Raw genomic sequence first — 15,464 nt, 5'->3', positions numbered from 1 at the left:
GAGAGAGAGCTTTGTGTGGCACAGTATTTGTACATACATGTGTGGTGTGTGTGTGTGTGTGTGAGAGAGAGAGCTTTGTGTGGCACAGTATGTGTACATACATGTGTGTGTGTGTGGTGTGTGTGAGAGAGAGCTTTGTGTGGCACAGTATGTGTACATACATGTGTGTGTGTGTGTGTGTGTGAGAGAGAGCTTTGTGTGGCACAGTATGTGTACATACGTGTGTGTGTGTGTGTGTGTGTGTGAGAGCTTTGTGTGGCACAGTATGTGTACATACATTGTGTGTGTGTGTGTGTGTGTGTGAGAGAGCTTTGTGTGGCACAGTATGTGTACATACATGTGTGTGTGTGTGTGTGTTGTGTGTGAGAGAGCTTTGTGTGGCACAGTATGTGTACATACATGTGTGTGTGTGTGTGGTGTGTGTGAGAGAGAGCTTTGTGTGGCACAGTATGTGTACATACATGTGTGTGTGTGTGTGTGTGTGAGAGAGAGCTTTGTGTGGCACAGTATGTGTACATACATGTGTGTGTGTGTGTGTGTGTGAGAGAGAGCTTTGTGTGGCACAGTATGTGTACATACATGTGTGTGTGTGTGTGTGTGTGTGAGAGAGCTTTGTGTGGCACAGTATGTGTACATACATGTGTGTGTGTGTGTGTGTGTGTGAGAGAGCTTTGTGTGGCACAGTATGTGTACATACATGTGTGTGTTGTGTGTGTGTGGTTAGAGAGCTTTGTGTGGCACAGTATGTGTACATACATGTGTGTGTGTGTGTGTGTGAGAGAGAGCTTGTGTGGCACAGTATGTGTACATACATGTGTGTGTGTGTGTGTGTGAGAGAGAGCTTTGTGTGGCACAGTATGTGTACATACATGTGTGTGTGTGTGTGTGTGTGTGAGAGAGCTTTGTGTGGCACAGTATGTGTACATACATGTGTGTGTGTGTGTGTGTGTGTGGTGAGAGAGCTTTGTGTGGCACAGTATGTGTACATACATGTGTGTGTGTGTGTGTGTGTGAGAGAGCTTTGTGTGGCACAGTATGTGTACATACATGTGTGTGTGTGTGTGTGTGTGAGAGAGCTTTGTGTGGCACAGTATGTGTACATACATGTGTGTGTGTGTGTGTGTGAGAGCTTTGTGTGGCACAGTATGTGTACATACATGTGTGTGTGTGTGTGTGTGTGTGAGAGAGCTTTGTGTGGCACAGTATGTGTACATACATGTGTGTGTGTGTGTGTGTGTGTGAGAGAGCTTTGTGTGGCACAGTATGTGTACATACATGTGTGTGTGTGTGTGTGAGAGCTTTGTGTGGCACAGTATGTGTACATACATGTGTGTGTGTGTGTGTGTGTGTGAGAGAGCTTTGTGTGGCACAGTATGTGTACATACATGTGTGTGTGTGTGTGTGTGTGTGTGTGTGAGAGCTTTGTGTGGCACAGTATGTGTACATACATGTGTGTGTGTGTGTGTGTGTGAGAGAGCTTTGTGTGGCACAGTATGTGTACATACATGTGTGTGTGTGTGTGTGTGAGAGCTTTGTGTGGCACAGTATGTGTACATACATGTTGTGTGTGTGTGTGTGTGAGAGAGCTTTGTGTGGCACAGTATGTGTACATACATGTGTGTGTGTGTGTGTGTGTGTGAGAGAACTTTGTGTGGCACAGTATGTGTACATACAGTGTGTGTGTGTGTTGTGTGTGAGAGAGCTTTGTGTGGCACAGTATGTGTACATACATGTGTGTGTGTGTGTGAGAGAGCTTTGTGTGGCACAGTATGTGTACATACATGTTGTGTGTGTGTGTGTGTGTGAGGAGCTTTGTGTGTGGCACAGTATGTGTACATACATGTGTGTGTGTGTGTGTGTGTGAGAGAGCTTTGTGTGGCACAGTATGTGTACATACATGTGTGTGTGTGTGTGTGTGAGAGCTTTGTGTGGCACAGTATGTGTACATACATGTGTGTGTGTGTGTGTGTGGTGTGGTGAGAGAGCTTTGTGTGGCACAGTATGTGTACATACATGTGTGTGTGTGTGTGTGTGTGTGTGAGAGAGCTTTGTGTGGCACAGTATGTGTACATACATGTGTGTGTGTGTGTGTGTGTGTGAGAGCTTTGTGTGGCACAGTATGTGTACATACATGTGGTGTGTGTGTGTGTGTGAGAGAGAGCTTTGTGTGGCACAGTATGTGTACATACATGTGTGTGTGTGTGTGTGTGAGAGAGAGCTTTGTGTGGCACAGTATGTGTACATACATGTGTGTGTGTGTGTGTGTGTGTGTGTGAGAGCTTTGTGTGGCACAGTATGTGTACATACATGTGTGTGTGTGTGTGTGTGTGAGAGAGAGCTTTGTGTGGCACAGTATGTGTACATACGTGTGTGTGTGGTGTGTGTGTGTGAGAGAGCTTTGTGTGGCACAGTATGTGTACATACATGTGTGTGTGTGTGTGTGTGAGAGAGAGCTTTGTGTGGCACAGTATGTGTACATACATGTGTGTGTGTGTTGTGTGTGAGAGAGAGCTTTGTGTGGCACAGTATGTGTACATACATGTGTGTGTGTGTGTGTGTGTGTGTGTGAGAGCTTTGTGTGGCACAGTATGTGTACATACATGTGTGTGTGTGTGTGTGTGTGAGAGAGCTTTGTGTGGCACAGTATGTGTACATACGTGTGTGTGTGTGTGTGTGTGTGAGAGAGCTTTGTGTGGCACAGTATGTGTACATACATGTGTGTGTGTGTGTGTGTGTGAGAGAGAGCTTTGTGTGGCACAGTATGTGTACATACATGTGTGTGTGTGAGAGAGCTTTGTGTGGCACAGTATGTGTACATACATGTGTGTGTGTGTGTGTGTGTGTGTGAGAGAGCTTGTGTGGCACAGTATGTGTACATACATGTGTGTGTGTGGTGTGTGGTGTGAGAGAGCTTTGTGTGGCACAGTATGTGTACATACATGTGTGGTTGTGTGTGTGTAAGAGCTTTGTGTGGCACAGTATGTGTACGTGTGTGTGTGTGTTGTGTGTGTGTGCACTTTTCTATACCCTAAGTTATCCAACGTCTTCTGTAATGGGTTGTATCCATAGTCCAACAGTGTATATTTCTTTACCACCCACCCACAAGGGGCTAAACACAGAGGGGACAAACAAAGACGGACAAACGGATTAATCGATTATATCGACCCCAGTGCGTAACTGGTACTTTATTTATCGACCCCGAAAGGATGAAAGGCAAAGTCGACCTCGGCGGAATTTGAACCCAGAACGTAACGGCAGACGAAATACGGCTACGCATTTCGCCCAACATGCTAACGTTTCTGCCAGCTTGCCACCTTTAAAGTCCAACAGTGTAGCAAGTTCATAGATTTTGACTTGTCGTTCCTCATGAATTATTTCATTCCTTCACTGGTGGTTTGTGTCGGTGTGTGCCGTTGATGATGTCTCATTCTGTGGTTTATCTCTGATGTTTCTTTGAACTTCTTCTTCGTCTGTCTGTGTACTTTGCTTTTGTCGGTAGTATCACCTCTGTAAACGGCCTGCTGCCATTTGCTGGTGTTGGACTGCTTGCATCTCCCCTTTGTCAAGAACTCAATAATGGTGTGTTGCTTCAGCTTGCAATTCATTATTTACCTGCAATGGAAAAGTTTAAGGCTAAGGAACCCCTCCAGTCATGAATGACCATGGGGTTGCACCTTGAAAGTTCTCCTCTGAGGCACAAGTCCAGGTAAGGTTTGTGTGGTGTTGGTGAGAGGATGACAGATAGGGGAGGGCGGAAGTAGGGCTTGCAGGGCGCATGCGCCGCAGGAAGCGGAAGCGGCGAGCGACGACGCACGTGTGGGATCGAGCAGTTGCAGTCGAGATGACGAAGGCACCAGACGTATCGAGCTGGCTGAGAGGGATCTGAACTAATCTTCGCCGAGGTAAGGCCTGATTGTATTTCCATTCTCCTTTTTTCTGTTGTCCTCTTTCATCGTTCACACCACAGTTTGTTTATGGAAGACCAGTAGTCACCCATGCATACTGGCCTCGCCTCTCCACACCACTGATGTTATCCAAGGGAAAGCAAAGGGTCCAATACAGCTTGGCACCAGTGACATCGCATCTCATTTCTTCAGCTGAGTGAACTGGAGCAATGTGAAATAAAGTGTCTTGCTCAAGAACACAACATGCAGCCTGGTCCAGAAATCAAACTCACTACCTCATGATTGTGAGCCTGACACCAAGCGATGTGCCTGCACAATGAAAAAGGATAGGATATATAAATATACATACATATGTATGTTTAAACCTGCATGTGTATGTGTTTATACACATAACTATAGACCTATGAGTACATAATTATGTAAGTGTATATATGTAGAAATAGCTCTATGTATGTACAAATATATATTCATGTCTTTATCAAATGTATATCAAAGTCACTAAATACATGTATTTATAAATAAAGTCACCCATGCTTATACAATGTGACGGGTTTGTTTGGTTTCGCAGGTAAAATTGATCAGAATTCATCCATGAAGGACATAAAAGACCAGCTGTTCATGTCAAGTGAATCGTTTTTTAAAGAAAGAAGCCGAAAGAGATCCAGATTCAGCATGGACCGCTTTCAATCAAGCGATGTAAACATAAAGTTTTTACACTCCTATGGTTTAATTTTCTCTTTTATTTGTTTCAGTCCATGCTGGAGCACCATCTTTGAAGGGTTTCAGTTGAACATATCGACCCCCTGGACTTATTTTAAAATTTTGTCAGTCACTTTTGCCAAGCCACTATGTCCATCATCATTTAATGGCCTCCTTCCATGCTGGCATGGGTTGGATGGTTTAACAGAAGCTGGCTTGGCAGAAGACTACACCATGCTTTTGAGTGTGTTTTGGCAGGGCTTTTTATGACTGGATGCCCTTCCTAACACCAACCACTCCGTAGAGTGGGCCGAGTGCTTTTTACATGGCACCAGCACAGGCGAGGTCAGTTTTGGCTTGGTTTTTACAGCTGGATGCCTTTCCAAATGCCAACCACATTACAGTGTGGACTGGGTGCTTTTTAAGTTGCAGTTGCACTGGTGGGGATCACCAAGTGACTTCACTAGACAAAGAGACTTTGAGAGGGGAGGGGGCATTGGAGGAATGATCTTGTGTCAGATGATGAAATATTAGAGTGTGACAGTGAGACAGAAACAGGGATCTTTACCTTTTGACCGACAGAATTTAAAAATATTTTTTTGTAACTAAACACTTTCAAACTTTGGATACTGGTAGAATGTGTCATATAAAACATCTTTTACTCTTAGCGTTTTTGAGAAAAGCTTATATTTACGAAGCAATTTTACATTAAAGTTGTATTCCTATTTTGGTAATTTCAACCAATCAATGACGTGTATTCAGCTGAATAAAATTACTGCTGTTGTTTGTCAACAAGAACTTCCAGCAGTGTATATTTCGTTTATCACTGTTATTTATGACAACCCTAACCCTAAAACCCTAAGTAAGCATTTTGCCTGGCATTCTAACAATTCTGCCAGCTTGCCACTTTATTTAGTGACATTATATTGAAATCTTGTTTGTGGGTATCTTGTTAATTTCTTGTTTCTGTTGCAAATTGGTACTAACAAATATTTAATATAAGGAACTCAATTTGGACATATTACAGATGGTCGTAGGTTTTTCCAAAAGATGTGGTTCAGAAACAGATGCACAGTTTGGATCATTCCCTACATTATTTTTAACCTGTCCAGATGGTTTGAAAATTGACTATGATGTACTACATTCCAACGGTAAGTGTAAGAACCCTCAACACTAGTTCATTTGTGATTTTGAATTGTAAATTCACAGCTAATAATCTATATGTACTACACATTCGATGTAGTATACATTTTATGCATCAGTGTTGTATCATCATATGTCTGTTTTCCATGCTGACATGGGTTGGATGGTTTGGACAGGAGCTGGCCAGCCAGGGAGCTGTCCAGTTGTCTGCTTTGGTATGGTTTCTATGGTTGGATGCCCTTCCTAATGCCAGCCACTTTACAGAATGCACTGGGCAGTATTTTATGTGCCACCAGCATGGGTGTGTTGATGCAGCTCTGGCACAAGTGCATTTTATGTGGCACTGACACCTGCAAAAGACATGCCTGTATGTATGGATGACCACAATGTGTGTTTATGCGAACACTGGCATTGTTGTTATTCTATCTATCCACAAATCTTCCACTGGATTTGAGCTTTCAATGACATGGGGAAGAAAAACGATCCTTTATTTGAAAAACAGGTAAGAGTTAGTGACCAGAAGGGCATCTGGCTATAAAACAATACCTCAATGATATATTCAGCTAACTCATGCTAGCACGTGAAAACAGATGTAAGAACAAACAGAAATGCTTGTATGAACATGATATCTCAAAGACAGCATATTTTGCGTAGCATTGAGTTTGTATATGGTGAGTATGTAGTGCAGGTTCTTGTATACCATGGAATACATTGGTGATAGAATCACAGGTGCAGGTTTTTTGTTCTAAATATATTGTCATCATTGGCGCAGGAGTGGCTGTGTGGTGAGTAGCTAGCTAACCAACTACATGGTTAGAAGCCTGTCGTATATATGTATATATATATATATATATGTATGTGTGTGTGTGTGTGTGTCTGTGTTTGTCCCCCTAGCATTGCTTGACAACCGATGCTGGTGTGTTTACGTCCCCGTCACTTAGCGGTTCGGCAAAAAGAGACTGATAGAATAAGTACTGGGCTTACAAAGAATAAGTCCCAGGGTCGATTTGCTCGACTAAAGGCGGTGCTCCAGCATGGCCGCAGTCAAATGACTGAAACAAGTAAAAGAGTAAAAAGGGTATTGTTGTTTAACTTCCTATTAGTCTTGATTGAGCAGCCCGATGGCCAGAGGATTTCTAGTAGTGACTGTGCTGTTCTGTTTCCAGGCACAATGTAGCTCAAACTACATAATGTATCATGTTCTGTTTTACATTCTTGTAAGACAAGCATAGATTGGCATATTTTGGTCATATTATGAGGAGAAAATCCCTGGAGAAGGATATCGTGCTCGGAATGGTCAGTGGCAAGAGAGGAAGAGGCCGACCAAGAACCCGCTGGCTTGACCCCATCAAGAGTGAAACCAGAATGGACATAGCCAGTCTGAAAGAAGCAGCCCAGGATAGAACTGACTGGAGGACGCTGATCCATGGAGTAACCGAGAGTCGACTTCGACTGAGCGGATAAATAGATAAGACAACGGGCTGTTGTTTTTGAGGGAGACTTGGCTGCTGTATTTAGCAAGTAACTGCAGAGACACTCACTTATTGGCTTATGGCTGTGTGGTTAAGAAGCTTGCTTTACAACCATGTACTTTCTAGTTCAGTTCCACTGTGTGGTACCTTGAGCAAGTGTCTTTTTTTCTATAAGCCCTGGGCCAACCAATGCCTTGTGAGAAAATTTGGTTGACAGTAACTGTGAGGAAGCCCATTGTGTGTGCCTTTGTGTTTATGTTGTTTGTCACCCACCATTGTTTGACAACTGGTGTTGGTTTGTTTACATTCCTATGACTCAGTAGTTTGTCAAAGAGACCGATAAAATAGGTAACAAACTTTTTTTTTAAAATTAGAGTTAGTCAGGTATTTCTTTGTTTATTTCTTATTGCAGTGAATAACGATGATTACCTGGTTGTGAGGCAGAGTTTCCCCTTTAATAGCAAAGGACTTCAACCTTGTGAACTGATACGAAACGAACATTGTTACCTTGAAGAACGGAGAACTGTGTTGCCTAATGGAACTGTTATTAAGAAAATGAAAAATGGAAAATACCATGTAATCTCCTATTTCTTCACTTTGTCTTTTAAACCATTTGTTTCCAAATTCCTGTTGAAATAAACTGCATTTCTTTCAGTTAACTTTGAAAATAATGAAGGATTTAAAATCACTTTATCATTAGTAACTCTCTTTTACTCTTTTCAGTCATTTGACTGCGGCCATGCTGGAGCACCGCCTTTAGTCGAGCAAATCGACCCCCGGGACTTATTCTTTGTAAGTCCAGTACTTATTCTATCGGTCTCTTTTGCCGAACCGCTAAGTGACGGGGACGTAAACACACCAGCATCGGTTGTCAAGCAATGCTAGGGGGACAAACACAGACACACACACACACACATACATATATATATATATATACATATATACGACAGGCTTCTTTCAGTTTCCGTCTACCGAATCCACTCACAAGGCATTGGTCGGCCCGGGGCTATAGCAGAGGACACTTGCCCAAGATGCCACGCAGTGGGACTGAACCCGGAACCATGTAGTTGGTTAGCTAGCTACTTATTCTATCGGTCTCTTTTGCCGAACCGCTAAGTGACGGGGACGTAAACACACCAGCATCGGTTGTCAAGCAATGCTAGGGAGACAAACACAGACACACACACACACACATATATATACATACATACATATGACAGGCTTCTTTCAGTTTCCGTCTACCAAATCCACTCACAAGGCATTGGTCGACCCGGGGCTATAGCAGAAGACACTTGCCCAAGGTGCCACGCAGTGGGACTGAACCCGGAACCATGTGGTTGGTAAGCAAGCTACTTACCTCACAGCCACTCCTGCACCAGTAAGCGGGTGTTTGAAACATAAATTAACATCAAATTTTGACAGAAGATTATAATTTAGATAATAATTTGTAATAATTTAGATAATTTAAAGCAGTCTTCTGTCTAGCCAGCCACTCTCAGACTGTCCAACCCATGCCAGCATGGAAAACGGATTTTAAATGATGATAATGATGATGACGAAGCTGGTAGAATCGTTAGCATGCTGGGCAAAATGCTTAGTGGCATTTAGTCTGTCTATGTTCTGAATCCAAAATCTGGTGATGTAAATTTTGCCTTTCATCATTGACCCTAAAACGATGAAAGGCAAAGTTTACTTCTGCAGGATTTGAGCTCAGAATATAAGGAGCAAGAATAAATGCGGCTAAGCATTTTGCCAAATGTCTTAACAAATCTGTCAGCTTGTTCCAGTATTTGAAACCAATAATTTAGATTATTTAGGTAATTTGTATCATTGAATCGGGGGTGGGCTCTAGCAAGTTGGTTTCAAAAGGGTTAATCCTAATCTATGCGGCTACCTACTGTCACATGACTGCACACTTAGTAGTGACTCTACCCACTGGTATCTGACTGTTCAGTCATTAGTCACTCTCTCCCCTCTGTCATATTGACACCTCAGTCAGTTATGACTATCTACCAGCTGTTACGTAACTGCTCAGTCATATATCACCCTCTACTCACTGTTACATGACTGCTCACCCATTTGTGACTCTCTATCCAACATCACATGACTTCTTAATCAGCTTAATCTACCTAACACCATACGACTCCTCAGCCAGTTGTGATTCACTGCCCAACGTTGTATGATTTCTTAATCAACTGTGACTCTCAGTTAGCTGTGACTCTCTAGCCAGTCTCATATAACTCCTCAGTCAGCCGTGACTCTCTACCTAACATCATATGGCTCCTCAGTCAACTGTGACTCTCTACCTAACATCATATGGCTCCTCAGTCAACTGTGACTCACTACCCAACATCATATGACTCTTCAGTCAGCTGTGACTTTCTACCTGGCATCATATGACTCCTTAATCAGTTTGTGACTCTCTACCCACTTCCTCAGTTATGATCCCCCTACTCACTATCATATGACTCCTCAGTCAGCTTGTGACTCTCTACCCACTGACACATGGCTGCTCACGATCATCCAGTTTAAAATCCTTATACCATTCTTATATAAGATACCTAACTAGGAATGACTCGTATTAACATTGCACATGATAATGATGATAACTAAGTCATTATGTTTGTCTATTACAGGTACTCCACGCTGATGGCACTGTGGCTCATGGGGAATTTGCCACTGAGAAACAAGTTATGCATATCGCAGAGAAAAGTGGTATTTATCTCTCTATCCATTTGTCTGTTCCTCAATATTTTCATGTTTATTAAAATAGTACAAATGTGGCTGTGTGGCAAGGAGTTTGTTTCCCAATCATATGGTTTTTGGGTTCAGCTCCACTGTGTGGAACATGGGGCATGTGTCTTCTACTATAGCTCCATGCCAACCAAAACCTGGTGTGTCAGTTTGGTAGACACAAACTCTACATTGTGTATGTGTGTGTGTGTGTATAAATAATATAATTCAATAGAATCTAGGCCCATCAACATGTAGGATGCAAGAAATGGCTAGGTACTATAACATAGGGTTCTCAGCGAGGTAAGACAATAATGAAGTTATCAAGTGTTGGTAAGATACTGTAGATATGTAAGTACCAAATCAAATTTAAAATGTAGATCCGGCATCATTATCATCGTTACACATCCATTTTTTCCATGCTTGCATGGATCAGATGGAATCTTTTGAGTCAGATTTTCTACAGCCAGATACCCTTTCTGTCACCATGTCTTACCTCTTCCCAAGTAAGGTAATATGTGGGCCCGGGGGCAGAAAAACTACATTTTAAAGCATTTTCACAGTGTTAAGGCCTGCAACTTGAAGAGTATCCAGTCGCTTTCCTCCAAATTTGCAACAACCATTAATCAGGCTACTTGAATTGTGTTGACTAAAAAAAACTTCCGATGCCAACTATGACCCCTCAGATTAATCAGATTTGAGTATACTAGACTGGGTTTTATCTCTGTTTTGGGCCATTTTCTGACAATAAAATATCGACACTACTTACGCATAAGTACCGTATAATATTTCATGAAACCCTTTTTGTCCACTTTGGTTGAGGAAATGAGAAGAACATTAGAATTTTTGTCGATGCTTCATGTTACCATCCTGCACACCACTGGGCCGTGTGTGTGTGTGTGTGGCTGGGTAAAGACACAATTAACTCATTCATCCATTCCTCAGACGTGCCTGGCAGCATGTCTGCTTTCTATGTCATCCATGTCTGAACTATATAATGAAAATGTTCATACAAAACAACAAATTGCTATTGTGACTTACAGCCATTTGAGTTTGACTGCATGAGCACTTCTGGAAGTTACACTCACCACCTGCAATTAGTCCCTCACCTCTGTGTTTCCTCCCCCTGTTTAGTTGGATGAGTAAATATAGGGGGTTCTAGAATTAATGCACCGGTTTGGTCCTTTATTGTTGTTAGTTAATGGGTTAGTTACTCTGTTGGGGAGGCGCAATGGCCCAGTGGTTAGGGCAGCGGACTCGCGGTTTCGATTCCCAGACTGGGCGTTGTGAGTGTTTATTGAGCGAAAACACCTAAAGCTCCACGAGGCTCCAGCAGGGGATGGTGGTGATCCCTGCTGTACTCTTTTACCACAACTTTCTCTCACTCTTACTTCCTGTTTTTGTGTTGTACCTGTATTTCAAAGGGCCGGCCTTGTCACTCTCTGTGTCACGCTGAAAATCCCCGAGAACTACGTTAAGGGTACACGTGTCTGTGGAGTGCTCAGCCACTTACACGTTAATTTCACGAGCAGACTGTTCCGTTGATTCGGATCAACCGGAACCCTCGTCGTCGTAACCGACGGAGTGCTTCCACCACACACAGTTACTTCGTTAACCAATTTATTGATCAGCCGTTTTTTTATTAGTTTTTCAAACTCCTATGTCAAACACTTTGGTCAAACAGTCAATCGTTCAAATGTCCAGTCCTGTTGCTGTTGTCATTTCTGTTTTTGTCAATTATTCCGTCGCATTGTTGCAATCTCTTCAGGGACATGTCTCTCTACTTCCATTTCCATGGTTCAATAGTTTTTCTTTCAACACACGAATTCACATCAAGAATTTTGCAAGCCAAATACAAATACAAGCTATATTTCTTTTTTTTTTTTTCCTCCCTCTTCCCTTCTCTGGATCTTTCCTTCTCCTATGTTTCCAACGAAGAGCTCTGCTCGAAACGTTAAACCCTCCTTCTTCCCTTCTTTCCTGAGCATCCAATAATACTTTATTTGTTCCACGTCCTTGCGTTGTTGTGTTTTTTTGTTTTTTGTTTTCTTGTTTGCATTAACTTTATATATATATATATATATTATTGAAATGGATAAATGAATTATCTTGTTACGGATTATTCAAAAGATAACCGATACCTGGGTAGCAAAAATCACAACAGAAAAATCACGGTTGAGGTTACGACCATGGGGTCTCAAACCCGTGCCTTAGTGCGGAAATTTGAAGTTTATATATTTAGTGTAGGAAGAAATGGAAGAGAAGGCTGCAAAATGGTCTCCTTATTCAATCCGAATTAGGGACTTTGCAGCCTTTGAAACATATGTAGAAAATAATATAAAGGAATTTTGTTAAATCTTCATTCAGCACCATTTCTTCCTACACTAAATATATATATTATATATATATATATAATATATATATATATATATATATATATACATACATACACACGCACACATTTATTCTTTTGCTTGTTTCAGTCATTTGACTGTGGCCATGTTGAAGCACTATCTTAAAGAATTTTTGGTTGAATGTATCGACTCCAGTATTTATTTTTTCAAAGCCAGGTAGTTATGCCATCGGATCTCTTTTGCCGAACCACTAAGTTATGGGAATGTAAATACACCAGCACCGGTTGTCAAGTGGTGGGCACAAACACAGTCATAAAGACACACACACACACACAAGGTGAACTTCTTTTAGTTTTCATCTACCAAATCCACTCACAAGGCTTTGGTTGGCCCAAGGCTATGGAAGAAGACACTTTCCCAAGGTGCCATGCAGTGGGACTGAACCCAGAACCATGTAGTTATGAAACAAACTTCTTACCACACACATTACCTTTTACAAGTGGAGTTGACTAAAAATGTCTAAAATTCAAACTTGAATTTTCAAAATATTTTTTTACAATATAATAAATGTTTTGTTTGTTTTCTAATTGTTGTTCTATTCTTTTTATTTTTATCAATCAACATTCAGACATTGCTGACCTTAATATAGTTTCACTGACCTGTGAGATTGAAAAACTGGACTTGAAAACTATGAAGTGGACAGTCATTCAATCAAATGGTCAGAAAGTTATTTTGTACCCGGTGGCAAAAAGGAATATCTGCCGAAAGTCTTGTTCAGTATGAAATCAGATGTAAAATCTGGACAGGTAAGTTTTTCTTCATTTGCATTGTTTCTCTCTCTCTCTCTCCCTTTCTAACACACACACACACACACACACACACACACACACACATACACACACACAATATCTTAGCACAAGGCTTGCAATTTTTGGGGAGGGGATAAATTGATTACGTCAGCCTCAGTACTCAACTGGGATATATTTTATTAACCCCAAAAGGATGAAAGGCAAGGTTGACCTTGGCAGAATTTGATCTCAGAGCTCAAAGACAGACTAAATGCCACCAAGCATTTCACCCTTATCAGACGGGTAGTCACGATGGGTATACTGGGCCTTGTATATTTTACCCGTGTCACTTTGATGGTATGCACTGCTCTCTCACTCAATAATAATAATAATCATCCTTTCTACATAGGCACAAGGCCTGGATTTTTGTGGGGAGAGGGACAATTGATCACATTAACTCCAGTACTTGGCTGGTACTTAATTTATTGATCCCGAAAGGATGAAAGGCAAAGTCGACCTCAGTGCAATTTGAACTTAGAACGCAGCAACGGGTGAAATACCGCTAAGCATTTCACCCAGCATGCTAACGATTCTGCCAGCTTACCGCCTAATAATAATAATAATAATAATGATGATGATGACATGGGAAACATGGATGTTTTGTTCATCATCCTTCAACAACCCTCATTCAGGATGGTCTACTCAACCTGAAGAAATTTCTAACCGAGCCCCCACCTGCAAGGTCATGTGTTGTTTATCTTGATATAAGGTCACCATGTCATGCACGTATGATGCATGTGCCTGGTGTACCCTTATCAGACGGGTATCATATATTTGTACCTCAGTATCACTTTGATGGCATGCATTGCTCTTTCACTCAATAATAATAATAATAATAGCTGCAAAAATAGAAGAGTGCCATTGTTATCAAGTTCACTTGATAACAATGGCACACTTCTAATTTTGCTTTTATATCTTCTGGAGGAGTTACCTCAGTCCTATATATATATGAATAATAATAATAATAATAATAATAATAATTGTTTCAAATTTTGGCACAAGGCCAGCAATTTCAAGGAAGCGGGCAGGTCGGTTATATTGGTCATAGTGTTCAACTGCTACTTATTTTATTGATGCCGAAAAATTGAAAAACAAAATTAATAATGGTACAAATTTTGGTGAATGGTCACTGAATGAGTTATTTTGGAATCCTCTTTTACAGACAATGATGACCAGAGATGACAATGTGATATTGATCAGCGAACCGAGTGGGAAGACCACCGTGGAACATCAGGATGGCACCAGAATCACTTCTTATTTTGAAAAAGTTTATATGACTGAAAACTGTAAAACTAGTTATTCAAACTGTACGTTTACTTATATATAATCATGTGTGTATATGTCTGTGTGTATGTATGTATGTATATATGTGTATGTGTTTGCATATTTATATGCATTCTCCTGTGAATACGCTCTTTTTTTTTTTTCTCTTTTACTTGTTTCAGTCATTTGACTGCGGCCATGCTGGAGCACCGCCTTTAGTCGAGCAAATCGACCCCGGAACTTATTCTTTGTAAGCCCAGTACTTATTCTATCGGTCTCTTTTGCCGAACCGCTAAGTGACGGGGACGTAAACACACCAGCATCGGTTTTCAGGCAATGCTAGGGGGACAAACACAGACACACAAACACACACACACATACATATATATATATATATACATATATACGACAGGCTTCTTTCAGTTTCCGTCTACCAAATCCACTCACAAGGCATTGGTCAGCCCGGGGCTATAGCAGAAGACACTTGCCCAAGATGCCACGCAGTGGGACTGAACCCGGAACCATGTGGTTGGTTAGCAAGCTACTTATGCGTATAAATATATTGTCTGCTGCCAGGCGACGCTTTCTATCATTCCCAGCAAAATTGGAGGAGATGATGGCAAGCCTATTTCCATGGCAACAAGCATAAGAATAACAAAAGATGTAACTGTAACCTCAAATCCTATATTTATATGCATAGGCACAGGAGTTGCTGTGTGGTAAGTAGCTTGCTTACCAACCACATGATTCCGGGTTCAGTCCTACTGCATGGCACCTTGGGCAAGTGTCTTCTACTATAGCCTTGGGCCAACCAAAGCCTTGTGAGAGGATTTGGTAAACGGAAACTGAAAGAAGCCCATCATATATATGTATGTATGTATGTATATGTATGTATATATATATATATATATATATATATGTTTGTGTGTCTGTGTCTGTCCCCCTAGCATTGCTTGACAACCGATGCTGGTGTGTTTACGTCCCCGTCACTTAGTGGTTCGGCAAAAGAGACTGATAGAATAAGTACTGGGCTTACAAAGAATAAGT

General features: G+C 41.4%; 1 protein-coding gene across 4 annotated transcripts in view; it reads left to right on the top strand.

Annotated features, from left to right (window-relative positions):
• Positions 1–14,434, top strand: part of LOC115223233 (sperm-associated antigen 17-like) — a 74,341-nt gene extending 59,907 nt beyond the window's left edge. For all 4 annotated transcript variants that reach the window (XM_036512216.1, XM_029793720.2, XM_036512215.1 and 1 more), the window contains exons 21-26: positions 4,474–4,601; positions 5,632–5,755; positions 7,632–7,795; positions 9,856–9,934; positions 12,935–13,112; positions 14,317–14,434. In XM_036512216.1, coding sequence (XP_036368109.1) covers positions 4,474–4,601; positions 5,632–5,755; positions 7,632–7,795; positions 9,856–9,934; positions 12,935–13,089 — 650 coding nt within the window. In that variant the 3' untranslated portion in view covers positions 13,090–13,112; positions 14,317–14,434. The remainder of the gene's footprint in view (positions 1–4,473; positions 4,602–5,631; positions 5,756–7,631; positions 7,796–9,855; positions 9,935–12,934; positions 13,113–14,316) is intronic.
• Positions 14,435–15,464: the final 1,030 nt, after the last annotated feature.

This window comes from Octopus sinensis, linkage group LG22 (assembly GCF_006345805.1).
Source record: "Octopus sinensis linkage group LG22, ASM634580v1, whole genome shotgun sequence".
Classification (NCBI taxonomy): Eukaryota; Metazoa; Mollusca; class Cephalopoda; order Octopoda; family Octopodidae; genus Octopus; species Octopus sinensis.
This window is presented reverse-complemented; position numbering and strand designations above follow the sequence as displayed.